The 21,799-nt window shown below is 41.7% G+C and overlaps 1 protein-coding gene across 1 annotated transcript in view; it reads left to right on the forward strand.

The window, feature by feature from the left end:
• GALNT9 (polypeptide N-acetylgalactosaminyltransferase 9) overlaps positions 1-21,799 on the forward strand; it is a 303,470-nt gene that overhangs the window by 134,997 nt on the left and 146,674 nt on the right. Inside the window, exons 3-4 of the mRNA XM_074200460.1 lie at positions 11,342-11,508; positions 13,659-13,833. Coding sequence (XP_074056561.1) covers positions 11,342-11,508; positions 13,659-13,833 — 342 coding nt within the window. The remainder of the gene's footprint in view (positions 1-11,341; positions 11,509-13,658; positions 13,834-21,799) is intronic.

The following is a 21,799-nucleotide window of genomic DNA, read 5'->3' on the forward strand; positions in this document are numbered from 1 at the left end:
CAACCATCTCAGAGGTGGGAAAATAATGAAACAAGCCTGAACAGATAACCTTGCCATTCTTTATAACCATAGGGTCCTCTTTGTCTTTGCTGAACTGCTCTGAGATAGGGGGTGAGACCATCAAACTAATGACAGATCAGTCTGAAGATGGGTAAAGTCCAAAAAGTAGCCTCCAGCAAGACCATCCTGGACTCCCTTTTGCCACCATGGCTGAGGGTCCCTGGTGGTACTCCTGCCCTCCCCTGTCCTATTTAGAGATATCAGCCACTTCAGTGAGGGAGGGGGTGCAGGATGGCAGGAACCAGTCAACAAGTTTCCCTCATTTTGAAGAGACAGTGGCTGTACCAATTGGTGGATTGAATCGAGCTTGGTACAGTGAAGTGAAGGAGATGGTATGGACCATAGCCAATAATCCTGGATCAAGGATCTATCTTCAAATTTCATTTCTAACACCTATTACCAATATGACTTTTGTCAATTAACTTTCTTGAGCCTCAGTTTCTCCAAACTTTATCTAGATGACCACTGAAGATCCTTCCCACTGTCAGTCTATGATCCTAAGTCACTTATCATCCCTGGACCTCAACTCCCTCATCTGTAAGATCCATAACATGAAGTGATTGAGTAAGATGATCTCTGAGGTCCCTTCTAGCTTGAAAATGACAGTTCTATGAACAGAGAAAGAGCAGTGCCTCTGGAGTCAAAATATCTGAGTTCAAATCCCACCTGTCATAGTTGTTACTTGTGTGACCTTGAGCAAGTCAGTGAGGCCTTCCTAGTCTTTCATTTCCTCCTCTAAAATAAGGAGATTGGATTTAAACAATGGTTTTTCCCTCTTTGCTTAGTTCTATAATCAAAGTTGCACCTGCTTCCTCCTTCATGCTTCCTCAGATATCTCCTATATAGGTATCTACAAAACCTCATCAAATGAAAGAACCTGCCTCATTTGACTCTCCCGTAAAGTCTTTTCAATCTTAGCAAAAGACTGAAGTTCTCATGGCTTGAGTGCAGGGAAAGGTGGATACCAAGTCACGTGTATGAGCTATTTTTACCACATTCTTTTTCACAATTATTCCTCCTAGCTTTGATTCTTTATGTACCATTTCTTCAAACTGTAGAGCAAAAGGTCTTTATATTCATGAGACGCTTCGACTGTAGAGCCCCTCTACCCGCCCTGACAGTACCTTATAGTGGATGTTGGAGAGTTGGCTGTTTAATAATCTGTGTTCAGAATGTTTCTTGACACATTGGCTTGTTAACATGTCATTATTAAAGCTGGTTAAAATGGAATTATTTTATTTTATTTATTTTTGGAATCAGAATAATTTCTTCTCCCATTAAACATAAATAAAGAAATAAAGAAATAACACCCCGGATTCTTTAGAGGGTTTCAATTTTGATCTAGGGAAAATTTCCATTCTCTTCCCTGGCAAGACAAGACTGATTTCTTCTCATCTGAAGTCTCTGGCACAAAAGACTGACCCAAATGGAAGAGAATAGAAGAGAGGAAATATAGATGAAGGTTATTGTGGGTATTTACTATACAACTATTTTTTGAAGTTCCTAATTTCAACATTTCACTGCATTACAGATTTTGAGAGATGGAAGGGACCTTGCCAAATATCTGGTCCATTTCATACCAAGAGGAATTCCCTCTGCCAAGAGGTCAGATAGTCTGTACTTGGGGGCCCCCACTAAGGGAGAACTTTCCACCTTCTAAAGCATCCTAGGCTCCTTTGGGGCAGCTCTACATGGTAGGAAGCATTTCCTGGCACCAAGTGTCAATCTGTCTCTGGATAACTTCCACTCATTTCTCCAGATCTGGCCTTGGGACAAGGCAAAATAATGCTAATCTCTCTCCTTAGGACAGTCTTTCAAATTCTCAAAGGCTCCACCCACCCTAAGTCTTCTCTCATCCATAATTAATACTCCCAGTTCTCTCTCCTGTCTCTATCTTTATCTCTGTTACTGTCTCTCTGTGTGTATTTCTTTATCTCTTTGTCTCTGTCTCTATTTTTGTCTTTCTCATTCTCTGTCTCTCCCCCACCCTTTTTCTTCTCCCTCCCTCCTCCATCCTTCTTCTCCCTCTTCTTCTACTCTCTCTCCAGCCCCACCTATCCCATTGGAGTTTCCCTATGTCTCCAAGACTGGAGTCACAACAACTTCTCACACATCTATGGTAAAAAACTGACCTCTATTTGCTTGTTATTATATTGAGTATACTTCATGAGAACTTTATATTTAGTTTGAATGATTGAGTTGGTACTGAGACAAATAATCTAAGTCAGAGAATGAGTGAACGTAGCTTATGGAGAGTGGTTGGAGATGTTTTAGGGTGAAGGTCCTTGGGGGATTTCAGAATAAATTTTGGAACTTCAGATCATCCCCAGGTGAACCATGACTAAGTAAAAGGGAGAGAGTGAGAATTGAGGCAACATGTGAAGATAAGCTCATTAAACAATGTCCAGTAAGATGAAGTACATGCTAAAACTTTGTAGTGACCTCTGTGGAGTGATTCTAGGACTTGGGGAAAAATTGATGTCAGAGCCCTGGCAGAGGTGACACATTGAATGGCACAATTCTGAATCTCTAGCATCGTAAAAGAGGAAAAGAAGATATGGAATGGGTAGGAGGAAGAATAAAGTTAGAGCCAGAATCACAGAGTGTCTATATGAGTAGGTCCCTTAAAGCTAACATCTTTGAACCTTACCATTTTCATGACAGCATGAGATACGGTCATGAGATAATGTTTATTATATGAAAAAGCACATAATTATCTTATCAATGGTGAGTAGGAGTGTTGAGATGGGTTTGATCATCAGTCCAAGGCCAATCATATTGTTGTCTTCAATTTACCATGCCAGCCAACTCAACCCAATGTCCAATGTTGCTCAGTCCCAACTTTATTTACTCCTTAATAAATTCATCTCCATTACAGAATCACAATCATAGAATATGAAATTTCAACAGCCATCTAATTCAACACATACCAGAAAGGAATCCCCAATATAATATATTTGACAAATGGGCACCTAGCTTCTGCTGGAAGATCCCCCCTGGGGGGGGGGACTCCTTATCTCCACTCCACTTTTGGAAAGTTTTTATTGTTGGAAAGGTTTTTTTTTTTTTTACTGATATTGAAGCTAAATCAACCTCTTAACATCTTTTCACAATCCCAACTTTGTTCCTAGTTCTACCCTCTGGGACCAAGGAAAACAAGTCTTCTCTCTTTTCCTTTCAAATGCTTGAAGACAGCTATCATTTCTGCCTCTTCAGACTAAACATTCCCAGTTTCTTCATCTCGTTCTTACATGATGTGGACTCAAGGATTTCACTGTCCTGCTTGCCTTCCTCTGGACACTTCTAGCTTTCCATTGTCCATATAATGCTGTGGTATCTAGAATTAGAATTCTGTTTTGCAAATCAGTCAATGCAGTTGATTTAGGTGAAAATCCACATTTTCTTCTCCCCAAATCCTAATCTCTTGAGATTTTTTTTGTGCATCACCATCTACCTCCTCCCCTACTTCTGTTGCAGTTTATCTCTCTAGAGGATAGATGCTGGGTCTGTTCCAGTTGGGAAGCCCAATGCTGCAGTCCCGCTTGTGATGGAGCCTGGTTTCCTAATTGGAAGTCATAATTTGGGTTTTCTTCTCCCCAGATTTGTATCTAAAGACTGCTTTCTCTGGGTCTTTTCCCTCTAGCCATCAAGTCCTGGCCAGAAAAGAAGAAATATTGACTTCAGACCTGTATCACCTATTTCCAAGGTCATCAATAAGAAATTCTCACCTTTTGACTTCTCTTGAAGGACTTTTTGGTTTAATGTAGCCTAGTATGCCTTGATGACCTGTGAAGGCAAATGAAATTTGCCAAAGGACCTTTCCAAGAGATTATTAGATCTAGTGATTTCCATTAGTTTGGAAATGAAGTTTCTATTGTGCATTTATTATTGCATTTTATTTTTTCCAATTACAAGTTAAGACAGTTTTTCAGCATTCATTTTTGTAAGATTTTGAGTTCCAGATTTGTCTTCCCACTCCCCAAGACAGCAATCTAATATAGGTTATCCATGTGTGATCATGTTAAACATATTTTTACATTAGTCATGTTATGAAAGAAGAACCTTAACAGAAGGGGAAAACCAAGAAAAAGGAAAAAAAGTGAAAATAATGTGCTTTGATCTGTATTCAGACTTCATAGTTCCTTTTCTGCTTATGGATAACATTTTCCATTGCAAGTCTTTTGCAATTGTTTTGGATCATTGGGTTGCTGATTAGAGTTAAGTCTATCATAGTGATCATCTCACGATGTTGCTGTTCCAGTGTACAATGTCTTCTTATTCTGCTCACTTCACCCAGCTTTAGTTCATGTTAAGTCAGAAATGAAGTGTCTTTAAAGTATTGAGAGAATAGCTCCATAAGAGACTGGGCATGTTCCATTTGACCTCAGAGGGAAGAATTAGAAAGAAGGCAAGGGTCTGAGAGACCCACTTCAAAAACTTTAACCAGAACTGTCTTAAAATGAAATGGATTTCCTTGGGAGGTAGGGGCATTTCTCTACATCGTATCTCCCCACACACACATTGGGGGCTTTCAAGCCAAAGATGGGGGGATGACTTGTTGGTTACCTTATAGAGGGAATTCATGGACAAGAATAGCACCTTCCAGTCCTAGATGCAAACAAGTTCTCCTAAGGCATTTCTCCTGGTTCCTCTAGCTTCCTTCAAGCCCCAGCTGAAATTCCACCTCCAAAGTTTTTTTTTGGGGGGGGGGTTACGTTCCATTTTATTTTTTTATGCTTTAAACATTTATAGATTTTTTTGATTCATGAGAAGTGTCTTGCAAAAAAGTACCTTAGTAAATCTAATAATACAGTGACTGCAACTAAAATTGAATTTTTTTATCTATAGCATCCCCAGCTCTATTTTTAAATATTGAGAAATCTCTTCTCTCCCTCCTACTCCCCAAACCATTGAAAACAAGCAAAATTTTTATATGTAGTTAAACAAAACAAATTCCTTCAGTGACTGTGTATATATATATATATATTTATTCATATATTTATGTATGTATTACAAATATAGAAACATATATATGGCTCATTCTATATTCAAAATGTTTATCTATTAATGGATAGCTTATTTCATCAATCCTTTGGAATCATGAATCAATTAATCATAGTTCCTACAACTTTCAAAGTTCTTTAGTATTTAATGTGGTTATCAATGTAAAAATGATTCTCTTGGGAGCAGCTAGGTGGCACAGTGGATAAAGCATCAGTCCTGGAGTCAGGAAGACCTGAGTTCAAATTCAGCCTTAGATACTATACCTAGCCAAATGATCTTGGTCAAGTCACTTAACCCCATTGCATTGCAAAAACCAAAAGAAAAACAATGTTCTCATTCTCCATTGATTTATAAAAGACTTCAAAATTTTTTTGTTTTTTTTATTTTGATATGATATAAATTATTTCTCTGGTTCTGCTGACTTCACTTTGTATCAGTTCATATAAGTCTTTCTATGACTCTTTTAATGCATCTATTTCTTCATTTTTTACATTATTACAACAATAATTATAGCTAACACTTATACAGTACTTACTAGTGACAGGCACTATGCTAAGTATTTTATAATTATCTGATTTGATCCTCACAAAAACTCTGGAATGTAGGTGCTGTTATCCACATTTTAACAGAAGAGGCAAGACAGGCGAAAGTTAAGCGACATGCTCAGGGTCACAGAGCTAGTGCAGAGGCCCAGATTTAAATTCAGCATTCTATCTACTGTTATACCTAGCTGCCTCATCCCACTCATATACACAACTTATCCAACTATTCCTCAATTGTAGACATTCTCTTAGTCATTGGCTTTTTTGCCACCCCAGAAAAAAAGAGTTGCTATAAATAATTTTGTACATAAAGGACCTTTTCCCCTTTCTTTGATCTCTTGTGGGTATAAGCCTAACACAGGTTTTGTTTGACTAAAGATTTTTAGATATTTAGATTTTTTGGTGTATAATTCCAAATTTCCATTATTTCTTCCAGCCCAGAATTATTCAATTACATTCATGTATCATAATTTGTTTGGCTATTTATTCCCTGTTGATGGGCATCTGTTTTATTTCCAATTGTTTGCTATCACAAACAATACTGCTTCAAATATTTTGGTCTATAAGGGGATTGTCTTCTTATCGAAGGTTTCCTTTTCATCCTGACTATATTATGCATTTTAGGTGTTTGCATGTTATATTTTCCATTTGACAGTGAGCTTCTTGAAAGTAGGGACTATTTGTTTGTGTGCCTTCCTTTCTATCACCAACACTTATTCTGGTGTTGCACATAGCACATAGTAGATGATTAAACCATTCTTATTGGGCAGTTAGACGATTACTAGCTGTGTGATCTTGGGCAAGTCATTTAACTCTAACTGCCTGACATCCAGAACCATCTCCAGTTGTCCTGATCTATATTTGACCATTGGACCCAGATGGCTCAGGAGGAGAAAGTGAGGTTGATTACTTTGCACAGCATCTCCCCCACCATCGATCGACTCAAATCCAATTCACATGTATGCCATGGCATCACCTCCCTGATGTTATAGTCTTCTCTTTTTGGTGTATAATTCCAAATTCTCATTATGTGGACAAACATCATCATCATTGTCATCTCCTCATTGACTGACACTCCAACTATGAGTGTCAGAAAGGAAGAGGGAAATCTTTGTCATGCCAGTTTAGAGGGATGCTAACGTTGATACAGATGATCAACTGTTATCAGGTCTCTGATAAGTAATGCCTCATTTAATCAGTTATTCTCTAATAACTCTCTCCTATAAGTAAATAGCATCCTACAGTATAAAGATATAGCCGGTGCCTTGGGCCTGTTTTATAAGACTCCAAAAGGTTCAATTTTCAGTGGAATGATAAGACCAAACAATTCACTGTTTGTGAACTCTTTGATGAGCTGACATCAAGTGAGTTCTAAGTACTCTAGGTGAGGTCCCAGAGGAGCAAAGAAATGCAGAGATGAGGGAGCACAAGTTGACCAGAAAGGTTCAGAAAAAAACCACTGACATTTCCTACAGTGAGCCATTTTTACCATAACCTCAGACAGGGTCATTCAAATTCATCCTCCTTTATCATCAATAAATATTTACTGAGATTGTTTGACTCACAGGACCCCAAACTGGTCCATGGATATATGAAGTCAGTCAGGTTAATAAGCATTTCTTTCATGCCTACCATATGTCAGACCCTGTGTTAAATGCTGAGGATACAAAGAAAAACAAAAGAAAAACTGTATTTGCTAGGAGCTCACAGTCTAATGGGAGAGATAACGTAAACAACTATATATGAATCTGATATATACCAAAAAACAGTCTCCAAAGGAAGTGAGCTAAATGGATAGAGCATGGGAGTGAGAAAAAAAAGCATGAGGGGGAGGAGTAGGAGAGAAGGACGATGAGGAGGAGGAGAAAGATGACAACAAGAAAAAGAAAGAAGAGGATGAAGATAAGGAGGGGGAGGAGGAAAGAAGGAAGGAATAATGATGGATGAAGGAGAAGATAATGAAGATGATGAGAATGAAAGAAAAAAGGAGAAATTGATGAAGAAGATGAATGAGAGGGAGCAAAAGGAGGAGGAAGAGGAGAAGAAGAAGAAGAGAAGAAGAAGAAGAAGGAGAAGAAGAAGGAGAAGGAGAAGAAGGGAAAGAAACAAAGAAAGAAACAAAGAAAAAAACTGTACTGCTGAAATTTGACAAGAAATCAGAATGACTAGTCCTTGATCACCTGTACCAAAAGTAGATTCCATGAAAAAGAAAAACTAAAGTCTAGGATCATAGATTTTAGGCTTGAAGGGATTTTAAAGGGGCCATGAAGTCTAACAAAGAGGGGCTTTGCTAACCACCACCCCACCCGATGACTAACTTTCTTTCCCTCTTGAAGGTACCTTGGCATACATTTTCTGTCACATAGATGTTCAAAAAGCCAAAAACTGGAAGAAACCTTAGTGTCCATGTGGTTCAATTGGCTGATTATACAAATAAGAAAACTGAGATCCAGAGTGGCACCATGACTTGACCACAGTCAGACAGCTAATGAGTGCCAGAGGCCAAATTTGAACCCAGTTCAGAGGCAGTGCTCTTTCCCAGGCACCATAAACTCTGGCTTCTCTCCCACACATAACCCCAGAACTTGGGATTCTTGAAGTCAGGGACCATTTGATGTTTAACTCTGTACCCCAGATCCCAAACACAGTGTCTGATACATAGTTGGTATTTAATAAAAGTTTGCTGCTGTGAAGGGAAATGAATTTGTCAGAGGCCTGGGGTTCAGACTCAAGCCTCCTGACCCCAAACCCCGTACTCCCATCAAACCATCATGCTCATCCCCAGGGCAGGCTGAGCTGGGAGCCCAAACCCTGAAAGCAGGACCTGGAGTGGTCCCCCTTGAACCGCGGGGGGCTCAGAAGCTCCTTGCGGGCAGGTAGGTTGGAGAGAGCCGTCCTCATGGGCCAAGAAGGCAGGCTTAATGCTCTCTGTGGAAAAAGAGAAAAGCGAGCAAATGAAAACCCTGGAAAGACTGCCAGGTAGCTGAGGGAGGGCCCGGCCGATGGGGCGGTCTGACGCCGCAGGTGCCTGGCTATTTTTAGGAGACACCTGCGGGTGTCCTGCTGGGGAGGTGAGAGGAGGCCAGCTGGGACTGGGCCCAGACTTTTCAGCCTCCTCCTTCCCCGCATCCTTCCGTTCCCCACCCCCCGCTTCCCCTCCTCCTCCCCCAGCAGCTTTGGCCAGACCCCCCCCCCCCCCAGTGCTACTCGGAAACCCCTCCGAATGCAGAGCAGCCTCGGGGTAGTCGGACGGGAGCCCCCGAGCCGGGGGGCGCACACCGGAGGGCCAGGGCGGGCAGCCCCGGGGCCGGGCCAGGGCGGGCAGCCCCGGGGCCGGGCCAGGGCGGGCAGCTCCGGGGCCGGCTGAGGGCCTGCGGGCTGAGCCGGGAGGCCCCGACTGCAAACGCCGCCCGGCTCGGACCCCGGGAGGAGCCCTGGCCCCTTCTCCGGCCGGGCGCCTCCCGGCAAGCGCACACAGGCGCCGGGGAAGCCAGGCCGGCCCTCGGGGAGCCGCTAGTCTGTCTGGGGCTGGGCTCCGCCCGAGCTCTGCGCCCACCTGGGCGCCTTCTCTGCTGCTGAGGGCGGGGGACTGGCCCAGGGTCACCCCGCAGCCTCGGGAGGCCCGGCCCGCGCCGCCTGTCTACACAACCCGCAGGGAAGGGCCAAGCAATCATTAAGCGCCTACGGCACGCCAGGCGCTGTATGGAGGGCTTTACAAGTAGCCTCTCCTCCGAGCCTCCCCCAGCACGGGGAGATGAGGCTCTCAGACCCTCCTCTTTACAACGAAGGAAGTCGAGGCAGGCGGAGGGGACGTGACCTGCCCAGGGTGACAGAGCTAGGAAGTGGCTGAGACTGGATTTGAACTCCGGTCTTCCTGCCTGCAGGGAAAGGGAAGGGAAGGGAGTCGGCATTCAGGGCTCTATCCTCTGAACCTCTGGGTCAACCCCCAGGAGAGGGGCTGCCAAGAGTGCCAGGCCTGGTGGAGGGGGCGGTGTCTATGATTCTCTGTGTCTTCTGTGTGTCTCAGTTTCGTCATCAGTAAAAATCATGGAGCTCCCCCATGTCCCTTCCAGTTTAAAATCTCCTATCCTCAGCCCTTAGAACAGCATCGGGCACTTTGGCGGCAGAGGGCAGGGGGTCTCCGGGACAGAGAACTTCATTGGCCTAAGACACAGCAGTGGTACCTGCTGGGTGACTTGTCTCCGTTAGTTGTATGGGACTCTCGGGGGATCTTGGCCAGGGTGTCCTAAAGTCAAGTCTAATACCTAATAGTCCCTTAATATATGTTTATTGATCGATACATAAGGGTCTCTGAGTTCTTAAAGGCTATGCAAAAAGAACCAATATTTTAGGAGGTCTTCCCAAATTAGAATGACTTCCAAGACCTTACCTCTGCAGAGAAAGATCAGTTTGGCCAAGTTTGTAGATACTCATTAGTTGGTTGGCCTCAGAAAAACTAATTTTCTAGTCTCAAATAATTTTTCAAGACTGTCTCCTCAGATATAGAGAAGTTGCCATCTGTGTCAGTGAAAAGGATATCCAAAATGATAAAATCACAGATTATTAAAGTAGCTGTATGTCTCTGGTTAGACTATGAGTTTCCTGGGGACTGGGATTGAATACTACAATTCTTCCTTCCCTTATTTCCTCAGTACAATAGAAAGGACAGCAAAGATGGCACAGTGGGTAGAGTGCTGGCCCAGAAGTCAGGAGGACCTGAGTTCAATCTGGCCTCAGATACTTATTACCTGTGTGACCTTGGGCAAGTCACTTAAGCCTGATTGCCTGGTGTCCAGGGGCATCTCCAGTTGTCCTGATCCAAATCTGGCCACTGGACCCAGATGGCTTTGGAGGAGAAAGTGAGGCTGGTGCTTTAGCATAACCCCCCCCCACTCAAATTCAGTTCATGTGTGTCCTATAGCATTGCCTCTTTGATATCATGGCATCACCTCCCTGATGTTATGGTCTTCTTCAAGGATGGACAGACATCATCATCATCATCATCATCATCATCATCATCATTTCTCCAGTATTAAGCATGAAGCCAAGTTGTTTTATATCTGCTGTGTCTTACTCTTTGTAACCCCATTTGAGATTTTCTTGCCAAAGATACTGAAGTAGCTTACTATTTCCTTCTCCAGCTCAGTTTTACAGGAGAAGCAACTGAGGCAGACTTATCTAAAGTCAGTCAATAAATGTCTGAGGTCAAAATTGAACTCATGAAGAGTCTTCTTGACTTAGGCCCAGCACTCTTTGCAATATGGTGCCACCTAGCTGCCCTTAAGAGCCGAGTAGAGATCATTGTGAATATCATTTAGACTAAGAGGAAGGAGTATAAAAAAGCATATATAGTCAGCTGCTTCCACTGGTACAACAGAAAGAGAACTGGATTTGGAGTTTCAAGATCTGGTTTCAAATTCTGAGTGCTACTTGCTACCTGTGTGACTAGACAAGTTACTACTTTTTCCCAAGTGTCATTTTTCACTCTTTGGGAAACGAAGGAATTGTACTAGATTTCATCTAAGATCCATTCCAGCTTTATGCATATGATTCCCTGGTTAAGTAGGCTATGTGACTTTGGACTAATCATTTAATCTTTCTAAACCTTAGTTTTTTCCTCTGTACAATGAAGGAGTTGCACTAGATGACCTCTATGGTGCCTTTCAGCTCTATTATCCCTTTGTCTCCTCTACCCTTTTCCCAATTTTCTTCCCTCCTCACCTTGTCTTCTTCAGGTGCAAACACATGATATATTCCGAGGACCTGCCCCAGATTTCCGTGGTCTTCATTTTTGTCAATGAAGCTCTATCTGTTATCCTTCGTTCGGTCCACAGTGTTGTCAACCACACCCCATCTCACCTGCTCAAAGAGATCATCCTGGTGGATGACAACAGTGATAATGGTGAGTCTTGAGACAACAAGTAGTGGCTTTTTTGTTTTCTTAGCAAAAGAGAGTGTAGAGTCACATTATAGATCCCCAGGATCTTTCCTACTCAGATGCCACTGAGTTCAGGACAGGAAGAAAGTCTCAGTAATAGCTGGGTGCATTCCTGTTCTGTCCTATGGTGGGGCTTCCATTCATTGAACTTCTTAGGGACTTAGAATTTCCTTCATCTGGGACATATGAGGAAAGAAAGCTAAACAGAGCAGGAGATGAAAACAAGAAATGTCTTCAAAATGGGGAAAAGAATCCTGGTCTGGGGATCAAGAGACCTGGGTTCTAATGCCAGCCTTGCCATTAAACAAATTTGGGCAGAGATTGTGGGTCTTTCTCTGATCCACAGTTTCCTTCTCTATCAAATGAAAAGGTTGATAACATGGTTTCTAAATGGCTCTGGATTTGGAATTATGAGATCTGGATCTGGTGAAAATGTTTCTTAAATTGAATTAATTTTAAGTAAATTAAATTAAGCTCACATTTCAGCTCTGATACTTGCTAGCTATTTGACCTTGAGTAAGTCATCACACCTTTATAAGCCTCAGTTATCTGTAAAAATAGGGATAGCTGGCCTGGATGACCTAGAATATGACTTCTAAATCCTACAATTCCTCTAACTGTAAAGTGTCTCTGACTTAAATACACAATCTCAAATAGACAGGTCCCTTCCAAACTCTAATTGAGCCATGATCCTCTGTGAATTAACAGACCCTTTATTAAGGGTCCCAAACAGGGCTGAGTCCTTGCTTACTCATGCTGGGAGGAGATAGGAGGCTCAGAAGACATGATTCCTTCCTTTGGGGATCTCATATCCCATTTGGAAAGATAGATTAGATGTGTATCAAATGATGCAAAAGTGAATATGCCTCATGTCATTTATTTTAAGGCTGTGTGACTTTGGGGAGATCATTTAATAGTTGCTATTATTCCCCACATACACAAAGGATATGGGAATTCTTGGTGGCACCCATTACAATCTTTGTTATGTTTCTATAAATAATAACCTGATCTCCAATACCATTGAGGTCAACTCCAGATACATGTGTTATTAGCTGTTATTATGCCTAATAAGCCTTAGAAATATGCCTGAAGCACATAGAGGTCAAATGACACTGTCAGAGGTAAAATTTGAACCCAGGTCTTTCCTACAAGTTCAAAAGGCTATTCACTGTGACTTCTAGATGTTATTCTACAAACTGAAAAAGAGAGTATTGAAGGAATGCAGGGTAAAGTTTCCTAGTAGGTATAAGGACAGGATCTGGGATTTCATTGTTATAAGAAAATCCTAGGTGAGGAAATTCCCTCTGCTCATGCAGATCGACATCTTCTCCAAAAACTACAGTTTTAGGAAGTTGCCTAGAGAGAAGCTAAGTGAGTTGTCCAGAGTCACACAGACAACCTGTATCGGAGACAGAGCTTGAATTCAACTTGTTATTCAGGTGAAATCTCTGCCTTGCAACATTATTTCTCTTAATAATATTAAGGTTATGGGGCAGCTAGGTGACACAGTGGATAGAGCACCGGCCCTGGAGTCAAGAGTACCTGAGTTCAAATCTAGCCTCAGACATTTAAAAATTACCTAGCTGTGTGACCTTGGGCAAGCCACTTAACCCCATTTGCCTTGCAAAAACCTAAATAAAATAATATTAAGGTTAATCTAGAAAGGCTTCTAGAGAAGCCTAGGTAGGTAGCACAGTGGATAGAGCACTGGTCCTGGAGTCAGGAGGATCTGAGTTCAAATCCAGCCTCAGACACTTAAAAATTACCTAGCTGTGTGACCTTGAGCAAGTCACTTTACCCTCCTGCTTTGCAAAAACCAACAAAAGAAAATCATCACACAGAAAAGCTTCTAGGGGAAAATGATAAGTTAGTTATGCTCTGCCAGATTTTGTGCTTATAATGGACCTAAGCAGTGCTTATAATATTGTATGGCATTAAATGAAAAACAAAAAAAATTGTGTTGCATGGTGTTCTATTGTATCACATTGTATTGTATGATATTGTATCAGCTTAGACTTCATTGTCTTATTCTCCCTTTAACACAAGTGACCAACATGGATTTGCTCCCTCCCACTTCTTTCATTTTGAACCCTGTCACTCTGTCCTGTTTTCAGTGGAGCTGAAATTTAATCTGGACCAGTATGTAAATAAGAGATACCCAGGACTGGTGAAAATAGTCCGCAACACTAAGAGGGAAGGGCTCATCCGAGCTCGGATCCAGGGCTGGAAAGCAGCAACCTCACCCATCGTGGGTTTCTTTGATGCTCATGTGGAATTCAACACTGGCTGGTAAGCTTTCGTGATGGAACCAAAGATTTCTGAATATCCGGCCCTTCTTCTGAGGGATCACGTGGCCTTGCATGTATCATCACATTTGTAGGCCATTTCCGTAGTCCAATAGACTCAGAAATAAAATTGTCTCAACAGTGGAGGAACAGAATAGCTCAGGGGATGGAATTCTCTCTAGACATACTGAGGTAGGGAAGCTGCCGGAACCTGCCCAGAGATTTCTAGTTATTGTACTTCGGCTGCAAACAATACAAGCTCTTTAGGATCGTGTCTTGTTCCTCTTGTATAAGCACACAAAAACACTGGGAGAGGAAATTATTCTGAGCTCCCCTCCCCAAAGCAGGGATGGGAGGGTTTACTTGGATTAGAGCCACACTTATTAGGCCATTCATTCTTAATCTCAAAGGAACCTTAACTAGGGGGATGGACACCTTGGCTCTGTTTTATTTCAATTTTTTTCCCCTGACATGCTTGGAAAAAAAGTTGGATTCTCATCAGATTTTTGCTTTTTTTAATGAAAAGCTGGAATATAGATGAAGTCATTGTTCAGACCTGCAGAACTGACAGTGCAGGAAACTAGACTTCTGAATGAGACCCTGCCAGCTAAAAAGTATTTCTTCCCTTTTGATAAGTGAAGGAGAAGAAAATTAAGAAAAAAGAGAAAGAGAAAGGGGGATAAATAGAAAGGGAGAAAGAAGAGAGAGATAAAGAAAAAAAGAGAAAAAGAAGAGGGATAAATAGAAAGGGAGAAGAGAGGGAAAGAGGAGAAAGAGGGAGAAAAAGAGGGAAAAATCAGAAAAAGAGAAAGAATAGAAAATCAGGAGACAGAAGAAGAGGGAAAAGACAGGAAAAGGAAAAGGGAAGAGCAAAAAATGAGGGAAAAAGGAAAGAAGGAAAAGGGAAGGAAAAGGAAGAAAATATGGAAGCAGATCAGTAGGAAGAAATGGGGAAGTGGAAAAAGAGAAAGGGGTGAGAAAGAAAGAAGGATGAAGAGAAGAAAGAATGAGAGTAAAGAAAGGGAGGAAGAAAAAAAGCCTGCAGAGGAAGAGAAGAAAGAGGAAGATAAAGAGGAGGGAGATGAGAGAAAAGGAAGGGAGAAAGAAGAAATAGAAGGAGGTGGAAAAGGAAGATGCAGAGGGGGATAAGAAGAATGGGAAGGAGGGAAAGAAAAAAGAGGGAAGTGAAAGGGAGAAGAGGACAAAGTACAAAAAGAGGAGAAAAAAAGATGAGAAAGAAGAATATAGGAAGGGATAAAAGCATCAGTGAAGTATCTTGTTTAAGGACCTTGGGTCCCAAGTGAATGACAACCAAATTGACCCAGTAAGAACTGGGTGTTTGGTCCTTTGGATTCAAGGAGCTGACTCAGACTCAGAGAATGTTTTGCCCAGGAGTATTTGCCAATAACTCCTCCTGACCTAGGCTCTGAAAGCTGAGCTTTCATTCATTATTTTTAGTTCCAATAGCATCTGTTCTTTTGCCAGAGAGATCAAAGACAAAAATCAGAAGTCGGCTTCTCACAACGTAACTGGGATTTGGTCCAGAGGTTTCTGAAAAGCCTTTGTTTGGGGACTTATCTTCCCTTTTGTGTATTTTAGACACAGCCAACTCCAAATTGAATACTCTGCAAGCTAAGGGTCTTGACCCAGTCATTGGGTTTATTCATATTTGTTCTTTTGCAGACCATCTCCCCAGCCCTGATGCTTGCAATGGGGAGAGCCTCAGTTTCCCCTCTTTCCATTTCCCTTGCCGGGCTCTTCAGCCCCAGGAAGCTCCTCCTTCCCTAAGCCTCAGAATCCAGTGATGGCAGATGGCACTGGGGCCCAGAGAGTGCAGTTAATCTTCCATGTCAAAATGCAATTTTTAAAATTGTGTAATTTTAATTTTCGCGACTGAGAAGCTGTTTTTATCCACCCGCAAACAGAGCCCTTATCCTGGAGCTGCAGCACAGGAGGCTCCAGATTCATTAGTCGCCTGGCATTTACACGAAGCTTTTTGGTCTCTGAAGCACTTTACAAACATTAATTAATTAATCCTCCCTCACATTGCTTCAAGGCAGGTAAATACCATTCAGCAACTTTATAGGAAGCAGACTGAAACAGAGAGATTGATCGAGACACATTTATGGACTACAATAGTATCCCACATAGCTTGAGTGCCATCTAACTGATCTGAATTAAAATCCAGCCTCAAATTCTTACTAGCTGTGTGACCTCAGGCAAGTCACTTAACACTGGTTGCTTCGGATCCAGGGCCATCTCCAGTCATCCTGATTCATATCTGCCCACTGGAACCAGATGGCTCTGGAGGAGAAAGTGAGGATGGTGACTTAGCACAGCACTCCCTAACTCACATCTAATTCATCACCTCCCTGAGATCATGATCTTCCTTGAAAAACAAAGGACAAACATCTTTACATCCTGGGCAAACTTTTTGTTTTTTTCAAACAAAGTCCAAACAAGGTCAGTTCGCAGCCTGAACTTCATGCTACAATGCAGAGCTCATTATTCTGGGCTTTGAGGGTGACCAAAATTGAACCAGAATTTTTCTGCATGTAGGTGAAATGGTGGATGAGGATGCACCTTGGAGTCATAGAAGCATCACTAATCAGGCACTGGAATCCCCCACTGCTGCTTACTAGCTGTGTGAGCCTGGGCAAGTGATTTAATTTCTCTGTGCCTCAGTTTCCTCCTCTATTAAATCAGTATGATGATAGCATGAAAGGGGGTTTGCGAAATAGAACTAGCTTGGTAGGCAGGAAGCAATTTGTGAAAGGATTGAAATGCTAAGCTAAACAGTTTGCATTTTATCTTTGAGTCAATGAAGAGCCACTGAAGTTATTTATATAGAGAAATATCATTTCATCAGGGCAGCGAGGTGGTACAGTGGCTAGAGCTCCTGGTCTGGAGTCAAGATGATGAATTCAAATTTGACCTCAGATGATTGCTATCTGTCTGACCCTGGCCAAGTTACTTTACTTTGTTTGCCTCAATTTCCTCATCTGTAAAATGAGTTGGAGAAGGAAATGGCAAACCACTCGAGTATCTTAGCCAAGAAAATTAAATATGATAATGGATATATAGGGGTGCTTTGAAAATTGAAAGAAAAAATCCATCTAGATCTTAAAATTCTAGCTTCATGGATGTTCTAATCTCCCTGAAGCAACAGAGATGACACTGGGAAACATATCAGTCAGACAAAATGTCACATCGACATATCTACACATGTGACTGACTTTTCTAGCTGCTGGCATCTGTCCAACACCATGTAAGCATGTCCTTACCTTGGTGCCCAGTATGATTTGTAGAGTAAGTTTAGGTTAGTCTCTGAGGTCCTTCTTGCTCTAATTATCTGGGATAGGTATAATCTTCTTTTAGGAGTTCAGGCCCCCCCTAGAAATAAGCCACCATATACAAAGGCTGGGCTACTGAAGTGATGTCTCTGGAAACTAGAGAGTCTTTTCATAACCTGGCTCTCTGTCCAATTTGAAGAGAGGGGAAACCTGCATGTCTTTCCTCACAGTCTGCAGGAGGGGCTTGCCATTTGGAATTGATAAAGCTACTGATACAGAAAAAGCAAAACGGCTCTTGGGTCCATCTACATAGTCTCTCTGAAGGTCCCCAGGAAGGAGGCCCAGGTCACATCAGACAGGGGGGATAGGATGGAATGCCAGACTTGGAAATAAGAAGTGAAGGCAGCATCAGATGATATTGGGACAATACTTAGCACCCTGTGAGAACTACCATCTGTTCACCCTTGTGATGGGACCCTCCTTCCACTGGTGGAATCTGGATAATTGTTTCCCCCTCTCGCTTTTGGCTGAACTTTATGGCTTTTCTAGGCTCCAAGTCCAGCTGAATACTGAACTTGGAGCCAGAAGCCTACCATTCAAATGAGCTCTTAGCTATGTAATAATCAGTTTTCCTCCTTTGAAAATGGGTTTATAAAACCTGTAGTTCTTACTTTGTGGCACTGTACTGAGGAGAGGGAAGATAATGAATGTTGAAAACTGTGTTGTCATTTGTTGTTTGTTGTCCCTTCATTTTTGAAGAGGGCCATGACAACAGGGAGGTGATGTTATGACATGTAAGTGAATTGGACTTAAGTGAGGGAGAGCTATGCAAAGTCACCAGTCTCACTTTCCTCCTCTGGAGCCATATGGGTCCAGTGGCCAGATATGGATCAGGACCACTAGAGAATGGCTCCAGATGTAGTGGGAGACCTTGGTCTTTTTGAGCTAAGGTCTTTAACAATTCTCTGTTTGACAGTAGAGTGCTATCAGAATGGTGAAGAAGCCCATGACACAGAAAAAAATGGTTGAAAGAACTGGGTTTCCATGTGGAAGGGGTTTTAGACTTTGTTCTACTTAAGGTTAAAAGAGTTGAGCAGATGACAGTTTGAGGTCAGAAAACCTTCCAAACACTAAGATCTATGGGGTGGCTAGGTGACACAGTGGATAGAGCACCTACCCCGGAGTCAGGAGACCCTGAGTTCAAATCTGGCCTCAGACACTTAATAATTACCTAACTGTGTGACCTTGGGGAACCCCACTGTCTTGAAAAAACCAGGGAAGAAAGGCAAACACTAAGATCTATTACAAAATGGATTGAGTTGCCTCTGGAGGTGTGGGGTTTCCTTTCACTGGAAGCCTTGAGGTGGAGAGAAGATGACTCTTGTCCACAGTGTCATCCAGGTCCAGGCAGGACAAGGTGATCTCTGGAATCCACTGGGGAGAATCTGAGATTCTGTGAGTCTATATCAAGATCTCAGAGAACACAACTTGGAAGAAGAAAGATTAGATTAGTAAATGGCGGGGGGGGGTTGAGGGGAATCCCAAGATTTGATGATTTTTTTTCCTGCTATATTTAAGCAGATGATCACCTCCCCTCCAGTGACAGGGTGCAGAACAGGAGGTTTAAATTGTAGCATGAAGGATTTTGTTTAACTAGAGTAAAGGACTTAACCAGCATTTAAATAGAATACATTTAATCCAGTGATGGGATTCAAAGAAATTAACAATTGGTTCTCTGCCCTAATGACCGTTTTAAAAGATAAACCAAAAGGTAGTGTAATATTTCATGCATTTAATACTCAAATAAGAGCAATGAAAGATGAACACAAAGCTAGATTATATTATTTGCTGTAAGCAAATGTATCCTTTTGGAGCAAAAGCAGCCACATGACCACAGCAGCCAATATGGGAACATATGCAGAACCAAAACTCATTCTACCTAGTCTAAATCTTCTTTCCTATACTTCCATGGCTTCTGAAATGGGCTATAAGATAACCCTTGAAATCTATATCTCTGTTGGCTCATTGTGTCCCAGCTTCCTATTTGTTTCACTATTCAGGAAATACCAGCTCATTCACAGTATCTTGGGGGAATTTGGGGGGAGGATACAAAGAGAAAATAAATGATAGCTTGTCACCCCCTGGTAGTTTGGTATTTTTCTCTTTATGTTATTTGTTTGTTTTACTGAAGTAATAAAAATGAGGGAATTAAAATGTAGTATTTCATCAAAGGTACAATGAGTTTTAAGAAATTAATTAATTAATAAATATTACAGGCATAGTTCCACCAATTTTTTTCACCTATGGATGGAATGAACATTACTACAGGTACTTCGAAAATGCTATTGCACTGATGAACATTAAAAAAGAGTAAGGAATGTAAATTTGTGATTTCCACGTTTGGGCGGCCGCCCAGGTGCCCACCTTAGAGGGAACCCTGATTACAAGTGCCATCTTAACCACCCTTTTGTTGAACTCAACATAAAATTAGATATTGGTTCTGCTGAACCAGTGTGAACCAGCAGAATCCCACCACTGAGTTAATCTTTCTTCCATAGGATAGAACTTCAGATACATAATAATAGCTAGTTGTTTACATAGTGCTTTGCAATTAACTTTACAAATACCATGCCTTTGATCCTTACCACAACCTGGGAGGTAGATGTTTTTATTATCTCTATTTTACAATTAAGGAAACTGAGGTTGACAAAGATTAAGAGACTTGCCCAGGTGAAGTAAGACTATGGCTGTCAGGGCAAGAATTGGTTGACCTCAAGCTAATTTTTCATCTCTTTCTCTAGACTAGAGTGTGGGCAGTGAGACTGAGAAGAATTATCTTTATTTTGGGACAATGTCCTATTTTCAGTATATTTATGAAATACCTAATGAATGAATGAATGAGTAAGTTACTGAATAAATGGATAGATGAATGGATGGATCTGTTTGGTTCTGTCAGAAGTCAGGTGGATAGATTTGATTTCTCTGAATCCCTCCAAATCCTAAGGTTTATAATTCTTTGGTTTTTCACTTTCTGTCACAACCAGGGATCTAATCCTCCTTTATTCCAATCAGAAAAGAAGCAAAAGAGAGAAAGGAGTCCACTTTTGCCCAGAAAGTGACTGAAGAGAATGTATCACCTCACAAATTTAAAAATGGAAAGTAACTTAGAAGCCTTCAAATCCAATCCTCTCATTTTAACAGAAGAGGAAACTAAGGCATAGAGAAGCTGTCTGACTTGCCAAAGGCCATGCAACTAGTGAATGTTTAACTGGATTTAAATTCAGGTTAACTTACTCCAAGATCAGCACCTTGCCTATTACACCACACTCTCTCAAAGACAAAATCAAAACTGTATTTGCCTTCCAAGAACTTTTATTCTACAGGAAAGCAGTATAGAATGTGTACATCAATATAAAATATGTACAAAGGAAATTTCTTTTAAGTAGAACTTTTTTGGTTCATTTCATGGAGGACAGTAAAAACTGGAAGTGAAGCAATCAGGAAAGATCTGGAGGTGCACCAGAACTGGATCTCCAAAGAAACCCAGGGTTCTAAGGACTCCAAAGAAATATGGGGTTCTAAGGGCTTTAAAGAAGTCTGAGTTCTAAGTTTCCAAGGAAACATGGGGTTCTAAGAGCTCCAAAGAAACCTGGGGTTCTAAGAACTCCAAAGAAGCCTTGGGTTCTAAGGGGTGAAGATGAAGAGAGGGCATAGAAGGAATGGAGTTGAGTCTGGCTAAAAGCCTGAATAGTTCTCTTTCTCCTCCTGGGGCCCCCATCCCTAAATCCTTGGCCAAAATATCCTATCTGAGCTAGCAGGGGCTGTGATCCGTAAGGGGGAAAATGTCATACAGAATCTCAAGGAAACACACAGTGACTCCAATGATGATGGAATGTGGGAGAAAACAGCAGAAGAGGGAGGTTTGCAGTGAGTGATTGGACACTGAGAGAGGCCATTAAGTTAGAGAAGTGTCCTGAAATAGCTCTGAAGCTACTAAGTAAGTGTCTGTCACTGAAACAACCCATCAGGGTCATCCCTCTTCTAAAGCACAGGGCAGACTCAAGTGGCTTTTTTATCTAAAGCAGGGATGTTGCTCCCATTCCCCCTTTCTCTCCAATTCTTTTTCTCATCTTCCCTTTGTGCTCTCCAGCCTGTCTCTTTCCTCTTCTCCCTCTGTTCCTTTCTTCTACCATCTCCCCTCATCCTTTTTCTTTCTTCTTCATCTGCACAGTCACTCACATTATCTTAGAGTTGAGGCTCTGGAGTCATTGAGTCCAACATGAACCTGAACATGAATCCCCTCTAGAAGTGACCATCTGGTTTCTGCTTGAAGACCTCCAATCATGGGGAGCTCACTACCTCTTAGTCTGCCTTGGGGTAGCTTTCACTAGCAAGAAGTTTTTACTATATAACCAACTGAAATTTGCCCTTCGATCTTCCAGGCATTATTACCATGTCTTCCCTCTATACCTCAGACATGGGACAGAATGAATTTACTCTCTCTCCCATATAACAGAACTTAAATAACAAAAATAATAACAATAAAGCAACTAGGTGGCCTAGTGCAGCAGGTCAGTTCAAATCTGACCTCACATGCATATTGATGTGTGATCCTGGCATGCCACTTAACCCGATTTGTCTGTAAAATGAGCTAGAGTAGGAAACAGCAAACTTTTT

Source organism: Macrotis lagotis, chromosome X (assembly GCF_037893015.1).
Source record: "Macrotis lagotis isolate mMagLag1 chromosome X, bilby.v1.9.chrom.fasta, whole genome shotgun sequence".
Lineage (NCBI taxonomy): Eukaryota > Metazoa > Chordata > Mammalia > Peramelemorphia > Peramelidae > Macrotis > Macrotis lagotis.